The sequence below is a fragment of the Oncorhynchus mykiss genome, chromosome 27, assembly GCF_013265735.2.
Source record: "Oncorhynchus mykiss isolate Arlee chromosome 27, USDA_OmykA_1.1, whole genome shotgun sequence".
Taxonomy (NCBI): Eukaryota; Metazoa; Chordata; class Actinopteri; order Salmoniformes; family Salmonidae; genus Oncorhynchus; species Oncorhynchus mykiss.
Window position 1 is genome coordinate 30,777,069 of NC_048591.1, and position 23,603 is coordinate 30,800,671.

General features: G+C 45.3%; 1 protein-coding gene across 2 annotated transcripts in view; it reads right to left on the minus strand.

Moving 5' to 3' along the window:
* Positions 1 to 23,603, minus strand: part of LOC110507154 (calsyntenin-2) — a 449,723-nt gene that overhangs the window by 25,994 nt on the left and 400,126 nt on the right. For both annotated transcript variants that reach the window (XM_036965819.1, XM_036965818.1), the window contains exon 9: positions 2,478 to 2,640. In XM_036965819.1, coding sequence (XP_036821714.1) covers positions 2,478 to 2,640 — 163 coding nt within the window. The remainder of the gene's footprint in view (positions 1 to 2,477; positions 2,641 to 23,603) is intronic.

Here is a 23,603-nt window from a genome sequence, read left to right on the forward strand (position 1 = left end):
TCCATCTGCCATTCAACTCCATCTGCCATTCACCTCCATCTGCCAATCAACTCCATCTGCCATTCAACTCCATCTGCCATTCAACTCCATCTGCCATTCAACTCCATCTGTCATTCAACTCCATCTGCCATTCAACAAATGAGAAGAAAAACAGCAGTTGTGGAAAGGAGAAGTAATGTCCCTCTCCTCTCCTCTCCTCTCCTCTCCTCTCCTCCTCCTCTCCTCTCCTCTCCTCTCCTCTCCTCTCCTCTCCTCCTCCTGTCCTGCCACCCTGTTGAAAATGGCCTGTCTATCTCGACACATCATTTAGGGCTACCTATCATTACACACATTCATACAGTCATTTAGCAACAGTAACAGTAGGCTCTACTGTAGGAGAAGTGACCTTTTATCTATTCTTTAACTGGGCGTTGCTGAAGACAGCTTGATTGTATCTTCACTTTTCAACTTCATTGTGCATCGAAGATGGATTACAAGCTTCTGTCAGTCAGGTTCATTCACTTTCAAAAATACACATCATGCACACAGCACTTCAAAGTAAGACTGGAGAGAGCAAAGCTGACACCACTTGTCCAGTCGGCTTAACTGATCAGCTGTCAGGTCAGATCCCCCAAACATTTCCCCACATCGAACCAGTCAACAACGGCACACAACAGGGGCAAGACATTGGTTGCAGATCGTCATTGTCATCATTTTCCAGCCAGGTCACCCATCATACAAGTCAGTATTCGACATCCATCCATGTGCTAAGAGGGGCAACAGTGAGAGCTGTTAGCTTCGAGTTGGTTTCGGTTTTGCTAGGGTGTCGTGGACGGGGATGGTGGATGGGCGTAAGTATCGGATTATAAGGGTTGCATGTTCGAATCCAGCGATAGAATGTTGTTTTTTATATGTTTGTTTTAAGCCTATCCCAAACCTTAAGACTAACCTTAACCATTCAGAGTTAATGCCTAAACGTAACCTCATTCAGCTAGGGGGCACTATTTTTATGTTTGGAAAAATAATGTTCCCAAATAAACAGCCTATTTCTCAGGCCCAAATGCTAGAATATGCATAGAATTGACAGATTAGGATAGAAACTGTCAAAATATTGTCTGTGAGTGTAACAGAACTGATATTCCAGGCGAAAACCTGAGGAAAATCAAACCAGGAAGTGACTTCTATTTTGAAAGCTCCATGTTCCATAGCCTGCCTTCGCTCCATTTAAAGGGATATCAACCAGATTCCTTTTCCTATCGCTTCCTCAAGGTGTCAACAGTCTTTAGACATAGGTTCAGGCTTTTATTTTGAAAAATGAGCGAGAAAGATAACATCGCGTCAGTGGATAGCTGGGTGTTCGCATGAGTTTTGCTTGCGCAACAGAGTGGGGCAGCCATTGTCTCTCCCTCTCCTACTGTAAAAGAGACAGTGCCGGTTGATATATTATCGAATATATATATATATATATATATATATATATATATATATATATATATATTATTATTATTATTTATTTATTTTTTTTTAAAATTATTATTATTTTTTTTTACCCCTTTTTCTCCCCAATTTTCGTAGTATCCAATTGTTGTAGTAGCTACTATCTTGTCTCATCGCTACAACTCCCGTACGGGCTCGGGAGAGACGAAGGTTGAAAGTCATGCGTCCTCCGATACACAACCAACCAAGCCGCTGCTTCTTTAACACAGCGCACATCCAACCCGGAAGCCAGCCGCACCAATGCGCCGGAGGAAACACCGTGCACCTGGCCACCTTGGCTAGCGTACACTGCGCCCAGCCCGCCACAGGAGTCGCAGCCCTTAACCACTGCGCCACCCGGGAGGCCCGATTATATATTTTTAAAACATTACGGATACTATTTGGAATTTTCGTCTGCGATGTTGTGACCGCTCGAGCCTGTGGATTTCTGAACATAACACGCCAAACAAATGGAGGTATTTTGGATATAAAAATAATCTTTATGGAACAAAAGGAACATTTATTGTGTAACTGGGAGTCTCGTGAGTGAAAACATCCGAAGATCATCATAGTTAAGCGATTAATTTGATTGCTTTTCTGATTTTCGTGACCAAGCTACTTGATGCTAGGTGTACATAATGTTTTGTCGAGCAATCGATAAACTTACACTAACGCTTGGATTGCTTTCGCTGTAAAGCATATTTTCAAAATCTGACACGACAGGCGGATTAACAACATGCTACGGTGTGTTTTGCTATATTGCACTTGTGATTTCATGAATATAAACATTTTTAGTAATTTTAATTTTATTTGGCGCTTTGCAATTCAGTGGTTGTTGATGAAAATGATCCCGGTAAAGGGATCCGCGCGTCAAGAAGTTAAGTTTAAAAACTTCTAAATTTAACATTTGAGAAACGTGAAAGTCTAATTCTGACGTGAATTAGACGTTCATGTTGATCTATAATATTTTTTGATAGATCATCATTTATCATCAGCATCATCATCATTGTCATCATCATCACCTTGCCAGCAGGCACCCAAAGTAAGCTGCACGTCAATCTGAGATGGGTGGATCGGCCAATCGTCTGTCACCAGGTAAGGGTCGTAGGTCACTCCGTCCACGTAGAGTGTCACCACAGGAAACTCCACGTTAATGACGTAATAGTGCCACTCCTTATCACAGATCTGCACCGGAAAAAGACAGAGAGAGTGAGTGAAAGAGAGAGAGAGAGCGAGCGAAAAAGACAGTATGAGTGAAAGCGAGAGAGAGAGAGACAGTTAAAAAGACAGAGAGAGTGAGTGAAAGAGAGTGAGTGAAAGAGAGAGAGAGAGCGAGAGAAAGAGACAGAAACAGAGAGAGAGAGTGAGCATAGCCTTGCTATTGAGAAAGGCCACCGTAGGCAGACCTGGCTCTCAAGAGAAGACAGGCTATGTGCACACTGCCCACAAAATGAGGTGGAAACTGAGCTGCACTTCCTAACCTCCTGCCAAATGTATGACCATATTAGAGACACCTATTTCCCTCAGATTACACAGACCCACAAAGAATTTGAAAACAAATCCAATATTTATAAACTCCCATATCTGTTGGGGGAAATATCACAGTGTGCCATCACAGCAGCAATATGTGTGACCTGTTGCCAGGTCAACCACTGAAGGACAAACACCATTGTAAATACATTTTATTTTCCCTTTTGGAGTTTAAATATTTGCACATAATTTTAACACTGTACATAGCCATAATGTGACATTTGAAATGTGTTTATTCCTTTGAAACTAATTTTAGAACTCTTTGGACTGTTAAATCCTATCAGCCTTTTAAGGTAGAGTGATAGGATGAGAGGGAGAGGAGAGGAGATGAAGGGAGGTAAAACTCTGCAGGACTAGTTCACTTTATCTTCATTCATTTTTGATTGATTATTTCACTTTTGTTCATTATCTATTTCACTTGCTTTGGCAATGTAAACACATGTTTATCATGCTAATAAAGCCATTTGAATTGAGAGAGAGAGAGAGAAAAGGGGAGAGATGAGAAGGGGGTGTTAGATAAACATAATCACAAGAAGTTCAGCTCTTTCTTTATAAGGAGAGCATAGTTTGTTTTGTGAGGCAGACACAGTATAAAGGCTTCTGCTGGGTCTGTCTATCAGTCTGTGCCACTGGTTGTGGTTTAGGGAGCGCTTACGGAGGTTTATAGCCCCCATGCAGGCTGTCTGTCTGAGGGGGACTGAAAGCTCTGAGATGGGCTAAACACACCTCTAATGTTGCCCCTGCTAGGACAGTAGATGGGTAAGCCGTCATCTCACTTAGGGCATGACGAGCACTGCTCACAGCAGGGGTAGTCCTGCTCTGTATGGAGTAACCCTGACACTCTCTAGGGGTAGTCCTGCTCTGTATGGAGTAACTCTGACACTCTCTAGGGGTAGTCCTGCTCTGAATGGAGAAACTGTGACACTCTCTAGGGGGTAGTCCTGCTCTGTATGGAGTAACTCTGACACTCTCTAGGGGTAGTCCTGCTCTGTATGGAGTAACTCTGACACTCTCTAGGGGTAGTCCTGCTCTGTATGGAGTAACCCTGACACTCTCTAGGGGTAGTCCTGCTCTGTATGGAGTAACTCTGACACTCTCTAGGGGTAGTCCTGCTCTGAATGGAGTAACTGTGACACTCTCTAGGGGTAGTCCTGCTCTGTATGGAGTAACTCTGACACAGTCGAGAGGGTAGTCCTGCTCTGTATGGAGTAACTCTGACACTCTCTAGGGGTAGTCCTGCTCTGAATGGAGTAACTCTGACACAGTCTAGAGGATAGTCCTGCTCTGTATGGAGTAACTCTGACACTCTCTAGGGGGTAGTCCTGCTCTGTATGGAGTAACTCTGACACTCTCTAGGGGGTAGTCCTGCTCTGTTTGGAGTAACTCTGACACTTTCTAGGGGTAGTCCTGCTCTGTATGGAGTAACTCTGACACTCTCTAGGGGGTAGTCCTGCTCTGTATGGAGTAACTCTGACACTCTCTAGGGGGTAGTCCTGCTCTGTTTGGAGTAACTCTGACACTTTCTAGGGGTAGTCCTGCTCTGTATGGAGTAACTCTGACACTCTCTAGGGGTAGTCCTGCTCTGTATGGAGTAACTCTGACACTCTCTAGGGGTAGTCCTGCTCTGTATGGAGTAACTCTGACACAGTCTAGAGGGTAGTCCTGCTCTGTATGGAGTAACTTTGACACTCTCTAGGGGGTAGTCCTGCTCTGTATGGAGTAACTCTGACACTCTCTAGGGGTAGTCCTGCTCTGTGTGGAGTAACCCTGACACTCTCTATGGGTAGTCCTGCTCTGTATGGAGTAATTCTGACACTCTCTAGGGGGTAGTCCTGCTCTGTATGGAGTAACTCTGACACTCTCTAGGGGGTAGTCCTGCTCTGTTTGGAGTAACTCTGACACTCTCTAGGGGTAGTCCTGCTCTGTATGGAGTAACTCTGACACTCTCTAGGGGTAGACCTGCTCTGTATGGAGTAACTCTGACACTCTCTAGGGGTAGTCCTGCTCTGAATGGAGTAACTCTGACACAGTCTAGAGGATAGTCCTGCTCTGTATGGAGTAACTCTGACACTCTCTGGGGGTAGTCCTGCTCTGTATGGAGTAACTCTGACACAGTCTAGAGGGTAGTCCTGCTCTGTATGGAGTAACTCTGACACTCTCTAGGGGGTAGTCCTGCTCTGTATGGAGTAACTCTGACACTCTCTAGGGGGTAGTCCTGCTCTGTATGGAGTAACCCTGACACTCTCTAGGGGTAGTCCTGCTCTGTATGGAGTAACTCTGACACTCTCTAGGGGTAGTCCTGCTCTGTATGGAGTAACCCTGACACTCTCTATGGGTAGTCCTGCTCTGTATGGAGTAACTCTGACACTCTCTAGGGGGTAGTCCTGCTCTGTATGGAGTAACTCTGACACTCTCTAGGGAGTAGTCCTGCTCTGTTTGGAGTAACTCTGACACTATCTAGGGGTAGTCCTGCTCTGTATGGAGTAACTCTGACACTCTCTAGGGGTAGACCTGCTCTGTATGGAGTAACTCTGACACTCTCTAGGGGTAGTCCTGCTCTGAATGGAGTAACTCTGACACAGTCTAGAGGATAGTCCTGCTCTGTATGGAGTAACTCTGACACTCTCTGGGGGTAGTCCTGCTCTGTATGGAGTAACTCTGACACAGTCTAGAGGGTAGTCCTGCTCTGTATGGAGTAACTCTGACACTCTCTAGGGGTAGTCCTGCTCTGTATGGAGTAACTCTGACACTCTCTAGGTGTAGTCCTGCTCTGTATGGAGTAACTTTGACACTCTCTAGGGGTAGTCCTGCTCTGTATGGAGTAACTCTGACACTCTCTAGGGGTAGTCCTGCTCTGAATGGAGTAACTCTGACACAGTCTAGAGGATAGTCCTGCTCTGTATGGAGTAACTCTGACACTCTCTGGGGGTAGTCCTGCTCTGTATGGAGTAACTCTGACACAGTCTAGAGGGTAGTCCTGCTCTGTATGGAGTAACTCTGACACTCTCTAGGGGTAGTCCTGCTCTGTATGGAGTAACTCTGACACTCTCTAGGTGTAGTCCTGCTCTGTATGGAGTAACTTTGACACTCTCTAGGGGTAGTCCTGCTCTGTATGGAGTAACTCTGACACTCTCTAGGGGTAGTCCTGCTCTGTATGGAGTAACTCTGACACTCTCTAGGGGTAGTTCTGCTCTGTATGGAGTAACTCTGACACAGTCTAGAGGGTAGTCCTGCTCTGTATGGAGTAACTCTGACACTCTCTAGGGGGTAGTCCTGCTCTGTATGGAGTAACTCTGACACTCTCTAGGGGGTAGTCCTGCTCTGTATGGAGTAACTCTGACACTCTCTAGGGGGTTGTTCTGCTCTGTATGGAGTAACCCTGACACTCTCTAGAGGTAGTCCTGCTCTGTATGGAGTAACTCTGACACTCTCTAGGGGTAGTCCTGCTCTGTATGGAGTAACTCTGACACTCTCTAGGGGTAGTCCTGCTCTGTATGGAGTAACCCTGACACTCTCTAGAGGTAGTCCTGCTCTGTATGGAGTAACTCTGACACTCTCTAGGGGTAGTCCTGCTCTGTATGGAGTAACTCTGACACTCTCTAGGGGTAGTCCTGCTCTGTATGGAGTAACTCTGACACTCTCTAGGGGTAGTCCTGCTCTGTGTGGAGTAACTCTGACACTCTCTATGGGTAGTCCTGCTCTGTATGGAGTAACTCTGACACTCTCTAGGGGGTAGTCCTGCTCTGTATGGAGTAACTCTGACACTCTCTAGGGGGTAGTCCTGCTCTGTTTGAAGTAACTCTGACAGATATGAGTCTCCAGCTTCAGTGATTTTTGCAATTCGCTCCAGTCATTGGCAGCAGAGAACTAGAAGGAAAGGCGACCAAAGGAGGAATTGGCTTTGGGGGTGACCAGGGAAATATACCTGCAGGAGCGCGTGCTACGGGTGGGTACTGCTTTGGTGACCAGTGAACTGAGATAAGGCGGGGCTTTACCTAGCAAAGACTTATAGATAACCTGGAGCCAGTGGGTTTGGCGACGAGTATGAACTGAGGGCCAGCCAACGAGAGCATACAGGTCGCAGTGGTGGGTAGTATATGGGACTTTGGTGACAAAACAGATGGCACTGTGATAGACTGCATCCAATTTGCTGAATAGAGTGTTGGAGGCTATTTTGTAAATGACATCGCCAAAGTCAAGGATCGGTAGGATGGTCAGTTTTACGAGGGTATGTTTAGCAGCATGAGTGATGGATGATTTGTTGCGAAATAGGAAGCTGATTCTAGATTTCATTTTGGACTGGATAACCTCAATGTGAGTCTGGAAGGAGAGTTTACAGAAGAATACAAAATGGTGTCGTCTGCTTAGAGGTGGATCAGAGAATCACCAGCAGCAAGAGGGACATCATCATACAGAATTGAACCCTGAGGCACCCCCATAGAGACTGCCAGAGGTCCGGACAACAGGCCCTTCGATTTGACACACTGAACTCTGTCTGAGAAGTAATTGGTGAACCAGGCGAGGCAGTAATTTGAGAAACCAAGGCTGTTGAGTCTGCCGATAAGAATGTGGTGATTGACAGAGTCGAAAGCCTTGGGCAGGTCGATGAATATGGCTGCAGAGTATTGTTTCTTATCGATGGCGGATATGATGTCGTCTAGGACCTTGAGCGTGGCTGAGGTGCACCCATGACCAGCTCAGAAACCAGATTCCATAGCGGAGAAGGTAAGGTGGGATTCAAAATGGTCGGTCATTTGTTTGTTAACTTGGCTTTCGAAGACCTTAGGAAGGCAGGGTAGGATAGTTGTATGTCTGTAACAGTTTGGGTCTAGAGTGTCTCCCCCTTTGAAAAGGGGGATGACCACGGCAGATTTCCAATCATTGGGGATCTCAGACGATATGAAAGCGAGGTTGAACAGGCTAGTAATAGGGGTTGCAACAATTGCGGCAGATCATTTTAGAAAGAGAGGGTCCAGATTTTCTAGCACGGCTGATTTGTCGGGGTCCAGATTTTGCAGCTCTTTCAGAGCATCAGCTTTCTGGATTTGGGTGAAGGAGAAATGGGGGAGGCTTGGGCAAGTTGCTGTGGGGGGTACAGAGCTGTTGCCCGGGGTAGGGGTAGCCAGGTGGAAAGCATGGCCAGCCGTAGAAAAATGCTTATTGAAATTCTCAATTATTGTGGATTTATCTGTGGTGACAGTGTTTCCTAGACTGCAGTGGACAGCTGGGAGGAGGTGCTCTTATTCTCCATGGACTTTACAATGTCTCAGAACCTTTTGGAGTTTGTGCTACAGGATGCAAATTTCTGTTTGAAAAAGCTGGCCTTTGTTTTCCTAACTGCCTGTGTTTATTGGTTTCTAACTTCCCTGACAAGTTGCATATCGTGGAGGCTATTCGATACTAATGCAGAACGCCACAGGATGTTTTTGTGCTGGTCAAGGACAGTCAGGTCTGGAGTGAACCAAGGGCTATATCTGTTCCTGGTTCTAACTTTTTTGAATGGGGCATGTTTATTTAAGATGGTGAGGAAAGCACTTTTAAAGAATAACCAGGCATCCTCTACTGATGGAATGAGGTCAATATCCTTCCTGGATACCCGGGCCAGGTCGATTAGAAAGGCCTGCACGCTGAAGTGTTTTAGGGAGCTTTTGTGAAGACTTACAGAAAACGTTTGACCTCTGTCATTGCCAACAAAGGGTATATAACAAAGTATTGAGATAAACTTTTGTTGTTGACCAAATGACCTATGATGAAAATTACAGGCCTCTCATCTTTTTAAGTGGGAGAACTTGCACAATTGGTGGCTGACTAAATACTTTTTTGCCCCACTGTAACTCTGGGTAAATCTGTGCAAAGCATTTATTAATATCCTGTGCATCTGTTACTATTTGACCATTCTTGTCGTTAATTTTATGAATAGCTCTAGATGCCCGTACATGCCTTAGCTGTCTTGATAATGATTTAGGTGGTTTGTCACAATAATCCCTATATGTTTGGTGAGTCAGTCTCCAAATATCGACAATGTTAAGGTTTTTCATCAATGTATTTAGACAGACACTGGCATTTGATTGTTGAAGTGACCTTGATAGATGTTTATCTAAAAGAAAAGCGTACAGCATACAGTTAAAGTCGCCTTATAAACAAGAACACTTGTATCCAAGATATTTGGTATGGCCTTAAATATCCTTTGAAAAAATAATGGATCATCGAAGGTGGGTCCTTATAAATTGACCAAGGTTATTGGTTTCGATTTCAGTATACAAGCCACAATAATATACCGACCATTAGGATCTGAAATTGAGGATGAGTAAATAAAGGAATGTTTTTCCTTTTCAGGATTGCTCCCCTCTCGCTTTTGCATCAAAATTAGACTGGTATATCTGACCGATCCAGCCGACTCGTAGTTTGGCCTGAGCCGAGCATTTCATCTGAGTTTCTTGAAGAAGCACTATGTCAGCGGCCAGTGATTTAAGATGATAAAAAAACCTTGACTCTTTCACGACATGACCTAAGACATTGCAGTTCCAGCTGACTATCTTTATTCCACCAGATCTACTCTGTGCTCGGTCACTACCTGGCATTTCTTATTTTAGAGCAAATTGTGTCATACAAAGCCCAAAAGAAAAATGTCTTGCCGTGCGAGAGCTTGTCATGCCACCTGTACTAAAAGTGAACATAAAACACAAACCCTATCCCCCCTCCTGTCCCTTTACTGAGTGATTTCCCCAAATGAAGCACTCCTTGACTAACACAAACCTTAGGGTGCCTAAACATAAAGCTTAAACTAACTCGGCATCTATAGATGCTCTTCATATAAACAAAGATTAAATAACACTCAACTCTCACGTTAGGGGGTGTGTGAGACTAAACCATGATAGGCTAAACAATGCTATATAAGCAATAACATCTCACCCATCATTATAAGTCTCAAAAGACATCGGCAGAAAATTCCAACACATTTCTGGCCTGTATTTGGCCACTTAGCCGGTTAACACAGCAGTTCTGTATCCTCAGCCAGGGAGCTTGCTTGTGTAACAGTGTTGCTTCCGTCCCTCTCCTCACCCCTACCTGGGCTTGAACCAGGGACCCTCTGCACACATCAGCAACTGCCTCCAAAGAAGCATCGTTACCTATTGCTCCACAAAAGCTGTGGCCCTTGCAGAGCAAGGGAAACAATTACTTCATGGTTTCAGAGCGAGTGACGTCTCTCAGTGGCCGGCTGCGACAGAGCCTGGGCACAAACCCAGAGTCTCTGGTAGCACAGCTAGCCCTAGACCACTGTGCCACCCGGGAGGCCGTTGGTATCTCTCTCAGTGTTGGTATCTCTCTCAGTGTTGGTGTGTCTCTCAGTGTTGGTGTCTCTCTCAGTATTGGTATGTTTCTCAGTGTTGGTATTTCTCTGTGTTGGTATGTTTCTCAGTGTTGGTATCTCTCTCAGTGTTGGTATCTCTCTCAGTGTTGGTATGTTTCTCAGTGGTGATATGTTTCTCAGTGGTGATATGTTTCTTAAAGTTGGTATGTTTCTCAGTGTTGGTATCTCTCTGTGTTGATATCTCTATCAGTGTTGGTATGTCTCTCAGTGTTTGATGTTTCTCAGTGTTGTTATCTCTCAGTGTTGGTATCTCTCTGTGTTGGTATGTTTCTCAGTGTTGGTATGTTTCTCCGAGTTTGTATGTTTCTCAGTGTTGGTATGTTTCTCAGTGTTGGTATCTCTTTTAGTATTGGTATGTTTCTCAGTGTTGGTATCTCTCTCAGTATTGGTATGTTTCTCAGTGTTGGTATGTTTGTTTGTTTCTTTGTAAAGCCCGTCAGACTTTCTTTATTTTTCACTCTCTGTCTTTCTCTCCTTCTTCACTCAGTTTCTGTGCTGTCTTTCTGTATGACAGGGCTGTCTATCTTTCTGTCACTCACATTGCAGGTTTTACTTCAAATCAAATCAAATCAAATCAAATCAAATCAAATTTTATTTGTCACATACACATGGTTAGCAGATGTTAATGCGAGTGTAGCGAAATGCTTGTGCTTCTAGTTCCGACAATGCAGTAATAACAAGTAATCTAACTAACAATTCCAAAACTACTGTCTTGTACACAGTGTAAGGGGATAAAGAATATGTACATAAGGATATATGAATGAGTGATGGTACAGAGCAGCATAGGCAAGATACAGTAGATGGTATCGGGTACAGTATGTACAAATGAGATGAGTATGTAAACAAAGTGGCATAGTATAGTATAAAGTGGCTAGTGATACATGTATTACATAAGGATACCGTCGATGATATAGAGTACAGTATATACGTATGCATATGAGATGAATACTATTTTGCTTCAATGATCACAGAGAGGGAGTGGGGAAAAAGGTAGAGGGGACAGAGGGAGTGGATAGAAGGAGATAGAGGGAGTGGAGAGGGGGAGGGCGGATTTAGGATTATAACTAACCAGACCGCAAAGAGAGAAGAGGAAGAGTGTATTGACAGTGTAATGCAGATTTGACCCTGGTAGAGTGAACCATGGCAAAACTGGATTAGAGTGTCCATGCAGTCATCTTTACAGCAGAGGGAGCACCCCCTATCCACATCGATGGGACAGTAGTGGAGAATGTGGTAAGTTTTAAGTTCCTCGGCGTACACATCACGGACAAACTGAATTGGTCCACCCACACAGACAGCGTTGTGAAGAAGGCGCAGCAGCGCCTCTTCAACCTCAGGAGGCTGAAGAAATTTGGCTTGTCACCAAAAGCACTCACAAACTTCTACAAATGCACAATCGAGAGCATCCTGTTGGGCTGTATCACCGCCTGGTACGGCAACTGCTCCGCCCACAACCGTAATGCTCTCCAGAGGGTAGTGAGGTCTGCACAACGCATCACCGGGGGCAAACAACCTGCCCTCCAGGACACCTACACCACCCGATGTCACAGGAAGGCCATAAAGATCATCAAGGACAACAACCATCTGAGCCACTGCCTGTTCACCCCGCAATCATCCAGAAGGCGAGATCAGGACAGGTGCATCAAAGCAGAGACCGAGAGACTGAAAAACTACTTCTATCTCAAGGCCATCAGACTGTTAAACAGCCACCACTAACATTGAGTGGCTGCTGCCAACACACTGACTCAACTCCAGCCACTTTAATAATGGGAATTGATGGAAATTTATGTAAAATATATCACTAGCCACTTTAAACAATGCTACTTAATATAATGTTTACATACCCTACATGACTCATCTCATATGTATATACTGTACTCTATATCATCTACTGCATCTTTAAGTAATACATGTATCACTAGCCACTTTAAACTATGCCACTTTGTTTACATACCCTACATTACTCATCTCATATGCATATACTGTACTCGATACCATCTACTGCATCTTATCTATGCCATTCTGTACCATCACTCATTCATATATATTTATGTACATATTCTTTATCCCTTTACACTTGTGAGTATAATGTAGTAGTTTTGGAATTGTTAGCTAGATTACTTGTTGGTTATTACTGCACTGTCAGAACTATAAGCACAAGCATTTCGCTACACTCACATTAATATCTGCTAACCATGTGTATGTGACAAATACAATTTGATTTGATTTGATTGATGTGTTTGTCGTTCTACTCGGTATGCAAAAACATCAAACACCCACCCACACCATCATACCGAAAAACATCAAACACCCACCCACACCATCATACCGAAAAACATCAAACACCCACCCACACCATCATACCCAAAAACATCAAACACCCACCCACACCATCATACCCAAAAACATCAAACACCCACCCACACCATCATACCCAAAAACATCAAACACCCACCCACACCATCATACCCAAAAACTTCAAACACCCACCCACACCATCATACCCAAAAACATCAAACACCCACCCACACCATCATACCCAAAAACATCAAACACCCACCCACACCATCATACCCAAAAACATCAAACACCCACCCACACCATCATACCCAAAAACATCAAACACCCGCCCACACCATCATACCCAAAAACATCAAACACCCGCCCACACCATCATACCCAAAAAGGATCAAATAACTATCACTATGTTAGTGAAATAAAGACCACCATCTGCCTGAGTTTCATAAGCAGGTAATGAATCGAGTTGTCAGCACTAAAGTGAATATCCTTCCTGAAAAAAGTGAAGTTGGGGAGAACAGGTGCAATGCTTTGTTTGGTGAGCAGCCAGCTGGATAGAGAGAGAGAACAGGAGACTGGCTGCTATGGCAGGAAGAGATTCAGAGTGAGGGAAAGCACTACCCTGGGAGGAACAGGAGACTGGCTGCTATGGCAGGAAGAGATTCAGAGTGAGGGAAAGCACTACCCTGGGAGGAACAGGAGACTGGCTGCTATACAGGAGTTATGCCACAGGGCAGAAGTTGTGTCTGTGGGATTGTGTGTGCAAGCGTGTGTGTGTGTTTGTGTCTGTGTGTATGTGTGTCTCTGTGTGTTATTTAATCATGTGTGTATGTAGTTGAGAGAGAGTGGGGACAAGGGAGTGGATTTGCAAAAAATCTATGTAAGGGAATTTCATATTAACCTAAATCCAATGAAATGTTTTGTTGATTTCATATTGAATTCACATTAGTTGACAACCAATACTTAGACATTGAACTGACATCTGTGTCCTGTGCAGTGACGATTTTAGCATGTACATCTTGGTGGGGCAAACCCTCACACAGAAACGAGACCCTTATACCCAGACTTGGACCACACACCCTCTCCACTTAATAGCAGGCTAGTGATTGCTTTGCAACGCTTGCAGTTAGCCACTGATTCCTTCCAAACCACTCATTGTTGAATTTGCGATTTCCAACTTGTGTATTTTTTATGTCCAATGAGCACCGATACGTTTTATCTATAATTTCTCATCATCATTTCTTTTCATTTGACAAGGATTGAAAAGGATTTGCCAGTAGATTGTCGACTTGATTCATGATGATTACTGATAACTTGCTAGCTAAGATTTTGAAAGTATGACGTTAACATGATCAGTCCAATCAAAGCTACGGTAGATATAAGGTGATTTGACGTAATTTTATCTATGACCAATGACCTTGTGCCTTCTTGATGGGCAATTACTTCTAATGTAACTTTATGGCAGCACCCAAGGGGCTTGAATTTTTTAGCTCTACCTGTAGATTTTGCGGTAACGTGGTGTCCCCATGAGTGACAGAACATTGAGCCAATCAAAGCTCAACTAGAGAACATTACCAACACCTATGCTCTGTATTTTCCGCTGGCTGCCCCACCACCACAGAAAGCCCTGAAACACCTGCATTTTGAAGCTGCCTTACTCAAGACAGCAAAAAAGGGACCATGTTTGTATGCGGCTTTATTAACTAAATTATTATTATTATTATTATTTCTACATTGTTTGCAAACTGATATGTGACACGTATTAATGCCAAAGTAATATGCAAAACAGGAAACAACAAGAAAAAAAAAGTTGTATTTTTTAAAGCTAAACAGTTGGATCTCAAAACAGGAGGTTTTGAATGACGGGTCACCCCTGGCCCAGTTGGACAACCAGCTAAGGCACAATCAACACAAAGTGGAAGTTCAAAACAACTTGAAGTTTGAGATGGGAAGCAAACTTTGCAATTCCCAAATCCCTCCATGTCTCTCCCTGTCATGCAAAATGATAGACAGAAGAAATCAAATCAAATTTGATTTGTCACATGCGCTGAATACATACAGCTGTAGACCTTCCCATGAGATGCTTGCTTACAAATGCTTACTTCCAAGTTTTAAGAACAATTTGAATTAAGAAACTATTTACTATATAAACTAAAGTTTAAAAAAGTAACACAATAAAATAAAAAATAAGCAGGCTATATGGAGGGGGTCCTGGAACCTGGTCAATGTGCAGGGGTAGAGGTTAGTTGAAGTAATTGAGATAATATGTACATGTAGGTAGGGCTAAAGTGACTATGTATAGATAATAAACAGAGGGCAGCAGCAGCGTAAAATAAAGGAGAGGGTCGATGCGAATAGTCTGGGTAGCCATTTGATGAACTGTTCAGGAGTCTTATGGCTTGGGGGTAGCAGCTGTTAAGAAGCCTGTTGGTCCTAGACTTGACGCTCCGGTACTACTTGCCATGCGGTAGCAGAGAGAACAGTCTATGACTGGGGTGGCTGACACCGCCTGGTATAGAGGTCCTGGATGGCAGGAAGCTTGGCCCCTGTGATGTACTGGGCCGTACTCACTACCCTCTGTAGCGCCTCGCGGTCGGAAAATAAGTAAGTAAATAGAAATAAAAGGGCAGGGTAGAAAGATGGAGAGAGAGAGGGGGAAAGGAGAGAATAACAACAATGGGCCTACTCAATTGGACAGTGTGGCAGAGAAAGAGAGAGGGAGAGAAGGAGGGAGGGAGAAAGAGAGAGAGCGGGTGAAACATTGCATATCAAAGACCCCTTGTCATCTCCTGGGCCCGCCACGGTATGAGAAAACAAAACCACTCTCCTCTCCATTCTGTCTTCTTCCACTCCCTCTCTCTTTCTTCCTCCTCTCTATTAGTGTCTGACTCCAGGAGCGCTGCTACAGTCCTTTAGAGTTGAACGTCTTAAAGGGGCAGGCCTCCTCCACGCCTGTCCCCTTCTCACTTCAAAGACCAGATGGGGAGAGAGAGCAGGAAAATGAAGAGATGAAGAGGCAGTGGGATGGAAAGTCATAACAAATGATAGGTAGAGGGCAGTGGCAGACTAAGAAAATGCTGAATACTGAAAGGCCAGAGAGAGACAGAAAAGGGCAAGCTAGTGGGAGAGAGACACAAAAGGGGGACAGAGATAGGAAATAAGATGTAATAGAGGAGAAAGACAGGATCAAACACAAGGCTATTAACTGGAGAGGAGAGAGGACAGGAGAAATGAGGAGAGGAAAGAAATTAGGGCTGTATATATATATTTACAAATCAAATATATGGGGGATTGATGGAAGCTACAATCAAACTGCAGTATTCAAGCTGATCTACCCCCTTAGAAAAGAACATTAAAATATGTAAAAACTTTGGGCTGTAGGGATGAACAGAGGAGAGGAGATGGAGAGGAAGGACAGAGGGGGTGAGGAAACAAGGCCAAGGGAGCCATGAAGGGATCAACACAGAGATTGATGAGTCTTGAGAACAAGGTGACTTCAAGGAGGAGTTTAGAAACAAGAGAAGGAGAGAATGAGAATGAGAGGTAGTGTGGGAGCCAGGGACGAAATGAAACCAAACCCATCTCTCCGTCCAGCGTGGGATTGAATCGCTTGCAGGAGGAGAACAAAGCAAATGAAAAATAAAAGTAATCCATTCAGAAGAAGGGAACGGAGGAAAGGAAAGGAGAAAACGGTCACCTTGTGAATAGCAACTATACTCTCTCTACCTCGCTCTCTGTTTGTTCCCCTTTCAACATACAACCACAACTTGAACATATACAGCCATCCATCTTCACTGTAAGTCAAGGGTCTAACCCAATCTTGTCTAATGGTATGGGTCATCTTCACTGTAAGTCAAGGGTCTAACCCAATCTTGTCTATTGGTATGGGTCATCTTCACTGTAAGTCAAGGGTCTAACCCAATCTTGTCTAATGGTATGGGTCATCTTCACTGTAAGTCAAGGGTCTAACCCAATCTTGTCTAATGGTATGGGTCATCTTCACTGTAAGTCAAGGGTCTAACCCAATCTTGTCTATTGGTATGGGTCATCTTCACTGTAAGTCAAGGGTCTAACCCAAACTTGTCTATTGGTATGGGTCATCTTCACTGTAAGTCAAGGGTCTAACCCAATCTTGTCTATTGGTATGGGTCATCTTCACTGTAAGTCAAGGGTCTAACCCAAACTTGTCTATTGGTATGGGTCATCTTCACTGTAAGTCAAGGGTCTAACCCAATCTTGTCTATTGGTATGGGTCATCTTCACTGTAAGTCAAGGGTCTAACCCAATCTTGTCTAATGGTATGGGTCATCTTCACTGTAAGTCAAGGGTCTAACCCAATCTTGTCTATTGGTATGGGTCATCTTCACTGTAAGTCAAGGGTCTAACCCAAACTTGTCTATTGGTATGGGTCATCTTCACTGTAAGTCAAGGGTCTAACCCAATCTTGTCTGGTATGGGTCATCTTCAGTGGACTTGTGGTTGGAGCAAGGCACAAAAAATTACGAGTGAGTGAGTAAAAATGAGAATGAAAACTATGAACAGTGTATATGAGTGTGTGGCAATAAATGTTTATGAGAGAGAAAGAGTATAGCAAAGAGAGAGACAGAGAGAGAAAACGAATGAGAGAGGGCGAGCGAGTAAGTCAGTGAGAGAAGGAAACTGTGCTTGAACAACAGTAAAGCGACAGCTGTGACTGTGACAAGATGGACGGACAGCGTGCTTCCTGTCTGCCTGTTTGCCTGTCTATCAGCCTGCCTGAATGTGCTTGAAGGTGACTATGAATTACTGTCTGCGTGGCAGAAAAATACTAATTAGAGTAGCAATTACAGTGTGCTATGACAGGGGACAGAGAGTCAACAGCACAATGGCCTCTCCAGTGCCTGCTAATTCAGTTGTGCTGTTAGAGTGGGCTGCTGGCTCCCTGGGAATACTAACCACCACACCAGCAGACTCTCTCCCAGCCCCCCTGACGCCCTCTCTTTACACTGACTGATCACACTGGTCTGGAACACACTCAGAGAAATATGCAGGGAAGGAGAGAGTCCCTCTCTTTGGCTTGGTCTCTGTACTATGAGACCCAACAGGCTGGTCTTGGTTTCTGCGCTATGAGACCCAACAGGCTGGTCTTGGTCTCTGCACTATGAGACCCAACAGGCTGGTCTTGGTCTCTGCACTATGAGACCCAACAGGCTGGTCTTGGTCTCTGCGCTATGAGACCCAACAGGCTGGTCTTGGTCTCTGAGCTATGAGACCCAACAGGCTGGTCTTGTTCTCTGCACTATGAGACCCAACAGGCTGGTCTTGGCCTCTGCGCTATGAGACCCAACAGGCTGGTCTTGTTCTCTGCACTATGAGACCCAACAGGCTGGTCTTGTTCTCTGCACTATGAGACCCAACAGGCTGGTCTTGTTCTCTGCACTATGAGACCCAACAGGCTGGTCTTGTTCTCTGCACTATGAGACCCAACAGGCTGGTCTTGTTCTCTCTTCTATGAGACCCAACAGGCTGGTCTTGTTCTCTGCACTATGAGACCCAACAGGCTGGTCTTGGTCTCTGCGCTATGAGACCCAACAGGCTGGTCTTGGCCTCTGCGCTATGAGACCCAACAGGCTGGTCTTGTTCTCTGCACTATGAGACCCAACAGGCTGGTCTTGTTCTCTGCACTATGAGACCCAACAGGCTGGTCTTGTTCTCTGCACTATGAGACCCAACAGGCTGGTCTTGTTCTCTGCACTATGAGACCCAACAGGCTGGTCTTGGCCACAAGTGGACAGAGTACAGAAGCCATGTGCCTGATGATTACATCCATATGAGCCCAGTGTGAACATTCAAATCAGCTCTTTTATATGGTGGAAAATGTCTGACATTTTTTAGGTGAGATAAACACTCAGAGATAGAGAGGCAGAAAGAGAGACGCAGAGAGACAGACGCTGAGATAGAGAGAGACGCAGAGAGAGAGAGACGCAGAGAAACAGACGCAGAGAGAGACAGACGCAGAGAGACAGACGCAGAGATAGAGAGAGACGCAGAGAGAGAGAGAGAGACGAAGAGAGACAGACGCAGAGAGAGACAGACGCAGAGAGACAGATGCAGAGAGAGAGAGAGAGACGAAGAGAAACAGACGCAGAGAGAGACAGACTCAGAGAGACAGATGCAGAGAGAGAGAGAGAGACGAAGAGAAACAGACGCAGAGAGAGACAGACGCAGAGAGAGACAGACGCAGAGAGACAGATGCAGAGAGAGAGAGAGAGAGAGGCAGAGAGAGAGAGGCAGAGAGAGAGGCAGAGAGAGAGAGGCAGAGAGAGAGGCAGAGAGAGAGATATAGAGAGACATGACGCAGAGAGAGACACGCAGAGATAGAGAGGCAGAGAGAGAGACGCAGAGAGAGACAGACGCAGAGAGACAGACTCAGAGAGAGAGAGAGAGGCAGAGAGAGAGAGAGGCAGAGAGAGAGACGCAGAGAGAGAGGCAGAGAGAAATAGAGAGACAGATGCAGAGAGAGACGCAGAGAGAGACACGCAGAGATAGAGGCAGAGAGAGAGAGGCAGAGAGAGAGACGCAGAGAGAGAGAGGCAGAGAGAAATAGAGAGACAGATGCAGAGAGAGAGACGCAGAGAGAGAGACACGCAGAGATAGAGAGGCAAAGAGAGAAACGCAGAGAGAGACAGACGCAGAGAGACAGACTCAGAGAGAGAGAGAGGCAGAGAGAGAGAGGCAGAGAGAGAGACGCAGAGAGACAGACGCAGAGAGACAGACTCAGAGAGAGAGAGAGGCAGAGAAAGAGAGGCAGAGAGAGAGAGAGGCAGAGAGAGAGGGGCAGAGAGAGACACGCAGAGAGAGACATGCAGAGAGAGATATAGACGCAAAGATAAACACGCAGAGGTAGAGAGGCAGAGAGAGAGACGCAGAGAGAGAGAAGCAGAGAGAGACACGCATAGATAGAGAGGCAGAAAGAGAGACGCAGAGAGAGACACAGCGAGAGACACGCAGAGAGAGATGCAGAGAGAGAGAGACGCAGAAAGAAAGACACAGAGAGAGAGACGCAGCGAGAGACACACAGAGAGAGAGAGAGACGCAGAGAGAGAGCGAGACGCAGAGAGAGAGAGACGCAGAGAGAGAGACGCAGAGAGAGAGACGTAGAGAGAGAGACACAGAGAGCGAGAAGCAGAGAGACAGACGCAGAGAAAGAGATAGACGTAGAGAGAGAGAGACGCAGAGAGCGAGAGGCAGAGAGACAGATGCAGAGAGAGAGAGACGCAGAGAGAGAGAGACGCAGAGAGACGTAGAGAGACACAGAGAGAGGGACGCAGAGAGAGAGAGAGACACTAAGCAAGACAAAGGAAAGAGATGAGAAAAAAGAGAGAAATACAATACCACAAAAGAAGAAAAGAGGGTCAAACAGAAATGTAAAGACTAGTTTCACCTGCTCCTCTCCACTCCTCTCCTCTCAATCACCACTGATATGGAAAAGGCCCAGATGGGGTTTCACCTCCATTTTTTGACCAAGCACTACTTTCCACATCAGCGAGCATGAAGAAAGGGACACATAGTCTATTGGGACACAGCCCTTGACTAGAAGCTGAGTGTGGCAGAGATTGGTTTGGAACCAGGCCAGGCAGGCCTGAAGCTTTCTGCTGCTGTAAAGTCGGGCTCTCCTGGTTTGGCAGCGGGAATGTGTTCTTTTCACTCTGTCAGTCCAGTGGTTCTGGCACTAGATAGCAGACGGTCCAGGTCACTGTGTGTCTGCTGGAACATATAGGTTTGTTTCTACCCTCCTGTGCTCAACAAAATACACAGAGAGGAAGAGAGATAGAGAGGAAGAGAGAGAGAGAGAGAGAGAGAGAGATGATGCAGAACTGCACTACTCCAGATAGGAGAGTATTGGTAGTATCAAGCAGAAAAACAACATTTTCAGACATGTTACATCTATCACGCAACCCCACACTCAAACATATCCCTTACATTCATTACCCCAACCTTGAGTAACACTCTCACCCCCCACGCCAAATTCATCATACCATGTTAGGGCTAGACTACAACCTCCACCCCATGCCACACCACCTTTCTCTATCCCCTCTTTCATCCATCTCTCTTTCACCCCTCTCAACCAGAGGACCAACTGGAGGACCAATCCCATAAATCTTCACTCCAGACTCTGAAGCCAATTCTGTCTATCTATACATCCCAGACAACATAGATCCATAGACATCACATATAACACATCTAACCTAGATATAGATCCACATAGATCCACACCACATAGAACTTATCTAACCCAGACAACATAGATCCACACCACATAGAACTGGCCTCAGACTATACATCCCAGACAACATAGACACACACCATGTCTAACTTTTTCTCAGAGGCTTATTAGGCCAGTGACAAAGCCAGATTGGAGACTGAGAGCAGGAGGCTGGAGAAGGAGGGCTGGAGGCTGAGGGCTGGAGGCTGGAGAAGGAGGGCTGGAGGCTGGAGAAGGAGGGCTGAGGGCTGGAGACTGAGGATTGGAGACTTAAGAAGGAGGGCTGGAGCCTGAGGGTTGGAGTCTGAGGGCTGGAGGCTGAGCGCTGGAGTCTGAGGGCTGGAGTCTGAGGGCTGGAGGCTGGAAAAGGAGGGCTGAGGGCTGGAGACTGAGGGTTGGAGACTGAGGGATGGAGGCTGAGGCCTAGAAACTGAGGGCTGGAGGCAGAGGGATGGAGGCTGAGTGCTGGAAACTGAGGGCTAGAGACTTGAGTCTGAGGACTGGAGACTGAGGGCTGGAGGCTGAGGGTTCGTAAGATGAGGGTTGGAGCCTGAGGGATGGAGGCTGTGGGCTAGAGGCTGGAGACTGAGGAGATTGAACGCTGGAGACTGAGGGCAAGACAATGGAGACTGAGGGCTGGAGGTTGAAGTCTGGCTGTGCACTGATGCCCAAACACTCCATACAGACCACACTAGCTGGTTTTTCTATAATTAAAACCTGTTTGGGATAGGGGGCAGCATTTTCACTTTTGGATGAAAAGCGTGCACAGAGTGAACTGCCTCCTACTCTGTCCCAGATGTTAATATATGCATATTATTATTAGTATTGGATAGAAAACACTCTGAAGTTTCTAAAACTGTTTGAATGATGTCTGTGAGTATAACAGAACTAATTTGGCAGGCGAAAACCTGAGAAAATTCCAACCAGGAAGTGGGAAATCTGAGGTTTGTAGTTTTTCAAAGCTTGGCCAACCAAATACACAGTGTCTATGGGGTCAAGTTGCACTTCCTAAGGATTCCACTAGATGTCAACCATCTTTAGAAACTTGTTTCAGGCTTCTGCTATAAAGGAGTGGGGAATGGGAGCTGAATGAGTCAGTGGTCTGACAGAGTGTCTCAGGCTTGTGACGCGCGGTCCCGACAGAGTTAGCTCTCCTTCCAGTGCTTTTCTACAGACAATGGAATTCTCCGGTTGGAACATTATTGAAGTTTTATGTTAAACACATCCTAAAGATTGATTCCATACATCGTTTGACTTGTTTCTACGACCTATAATGGAACTTTTTGAGTTTTTGTCTGGATGAAGTGCTCGCGCCTCATGAAGATGGATTACTGGGCTGAACACGCTAACAACAAGTGGCTATTTGGACATAAATGTTGGACTTTATGGAACAGATCAGTCATTTATAGTCGAAATGAGAAATCGGACACCATGGGTAGATTAACAAGAAGTTTATCTTTCATTTGCTGTATTGGACTTGTTAATGTGTGAAAGTTACATATTTCCAAAACATATTTTAGAATTTTGCGCGCTGCCTTTTCAGCTGAATGTAGTCGAGGGGTTCCGCTAGCGGAATGTTGTCGAGGGGTTCCGCTAGCGGAATGTTATCGAGGGGTTCCGCTAGCGGAATGCTATCGAGGGGTTTCGCTAGCGGAATGTTATCGAGGGGTTTCGCTAGCGGAATGTTATCGAGGGGTTTCGCTAGCGGAATGTTGTCGAGGGGTTCCGCTAGCGGAATGTTGTCGAGGGGTTCCGCTAGCGGAATGTTGTTGAGGGGTTCCGCTAGCGGAATGTTGTCGAGGGGTTCCGCTAGCGGAACGCCTGCACTAGAAAGGTTAAAAAGCCATTACACACACACACACACACACACACACACACACACACACACAGAGACAGACAGACAGACAGACAGACAGACAGACAGACAGACAGACAGACAGACAGACAGACAGACAGACAGACAGACAGACACTGTCAGTTTCCTCTATCCTTGAGATAGCAGTGTGTGGAGTACAATACGTAATACCGATGCAAAAGACTCTATCACCTCTGCTATTGATATCTCTAAAAGGGTCGTACTGGAGACCACTCATCTTCCCATGGCAATCCTTCACTGACTAAAAAGATATGGAGAGCAACAATACAAAACAACATCTCAGCTATTCCTCTCAAGTGGATATTTTAAGGAAGTCAATAATGAAATAATAAGCTTTGCTGGCATCTAATATTGGTCATCACACACCATATGCAAATACCCTGTCAGTATTAATGTGCAGATTATCATCAAGAGTAGAACAATCTATAGTAACAAAAAGATTGAGAGAGAGAGACAGAGAGAGAGACAGAGACACAGAGAGAGAGAGAGAGACCGAGAGACAGAGAGACCGAGAGACAGAGAGAGACACAGAGAGACCGAGAGACACAGAGAGACAGAGAGAGAGAAAGAGAGAATACATGGCGTTATCTGTTTATTGGGTTGAGGTGGAGGCATGTGTCATTATCTCTGAGAACGGCTGTAGAGTATCTGTGGAACATCTGAACAACAACAATCCTACACCACAAGACACCCACCTCTAACTAATAATTAGACAGCGCATCATTATCTCTTGGGTGTGAGTGGGACATTATTTATCGTTCATACAGGCCTCGTCCTCTTCCACATAATCACATTCTGTCCCTCACACATTTATATAGAGGAGATGA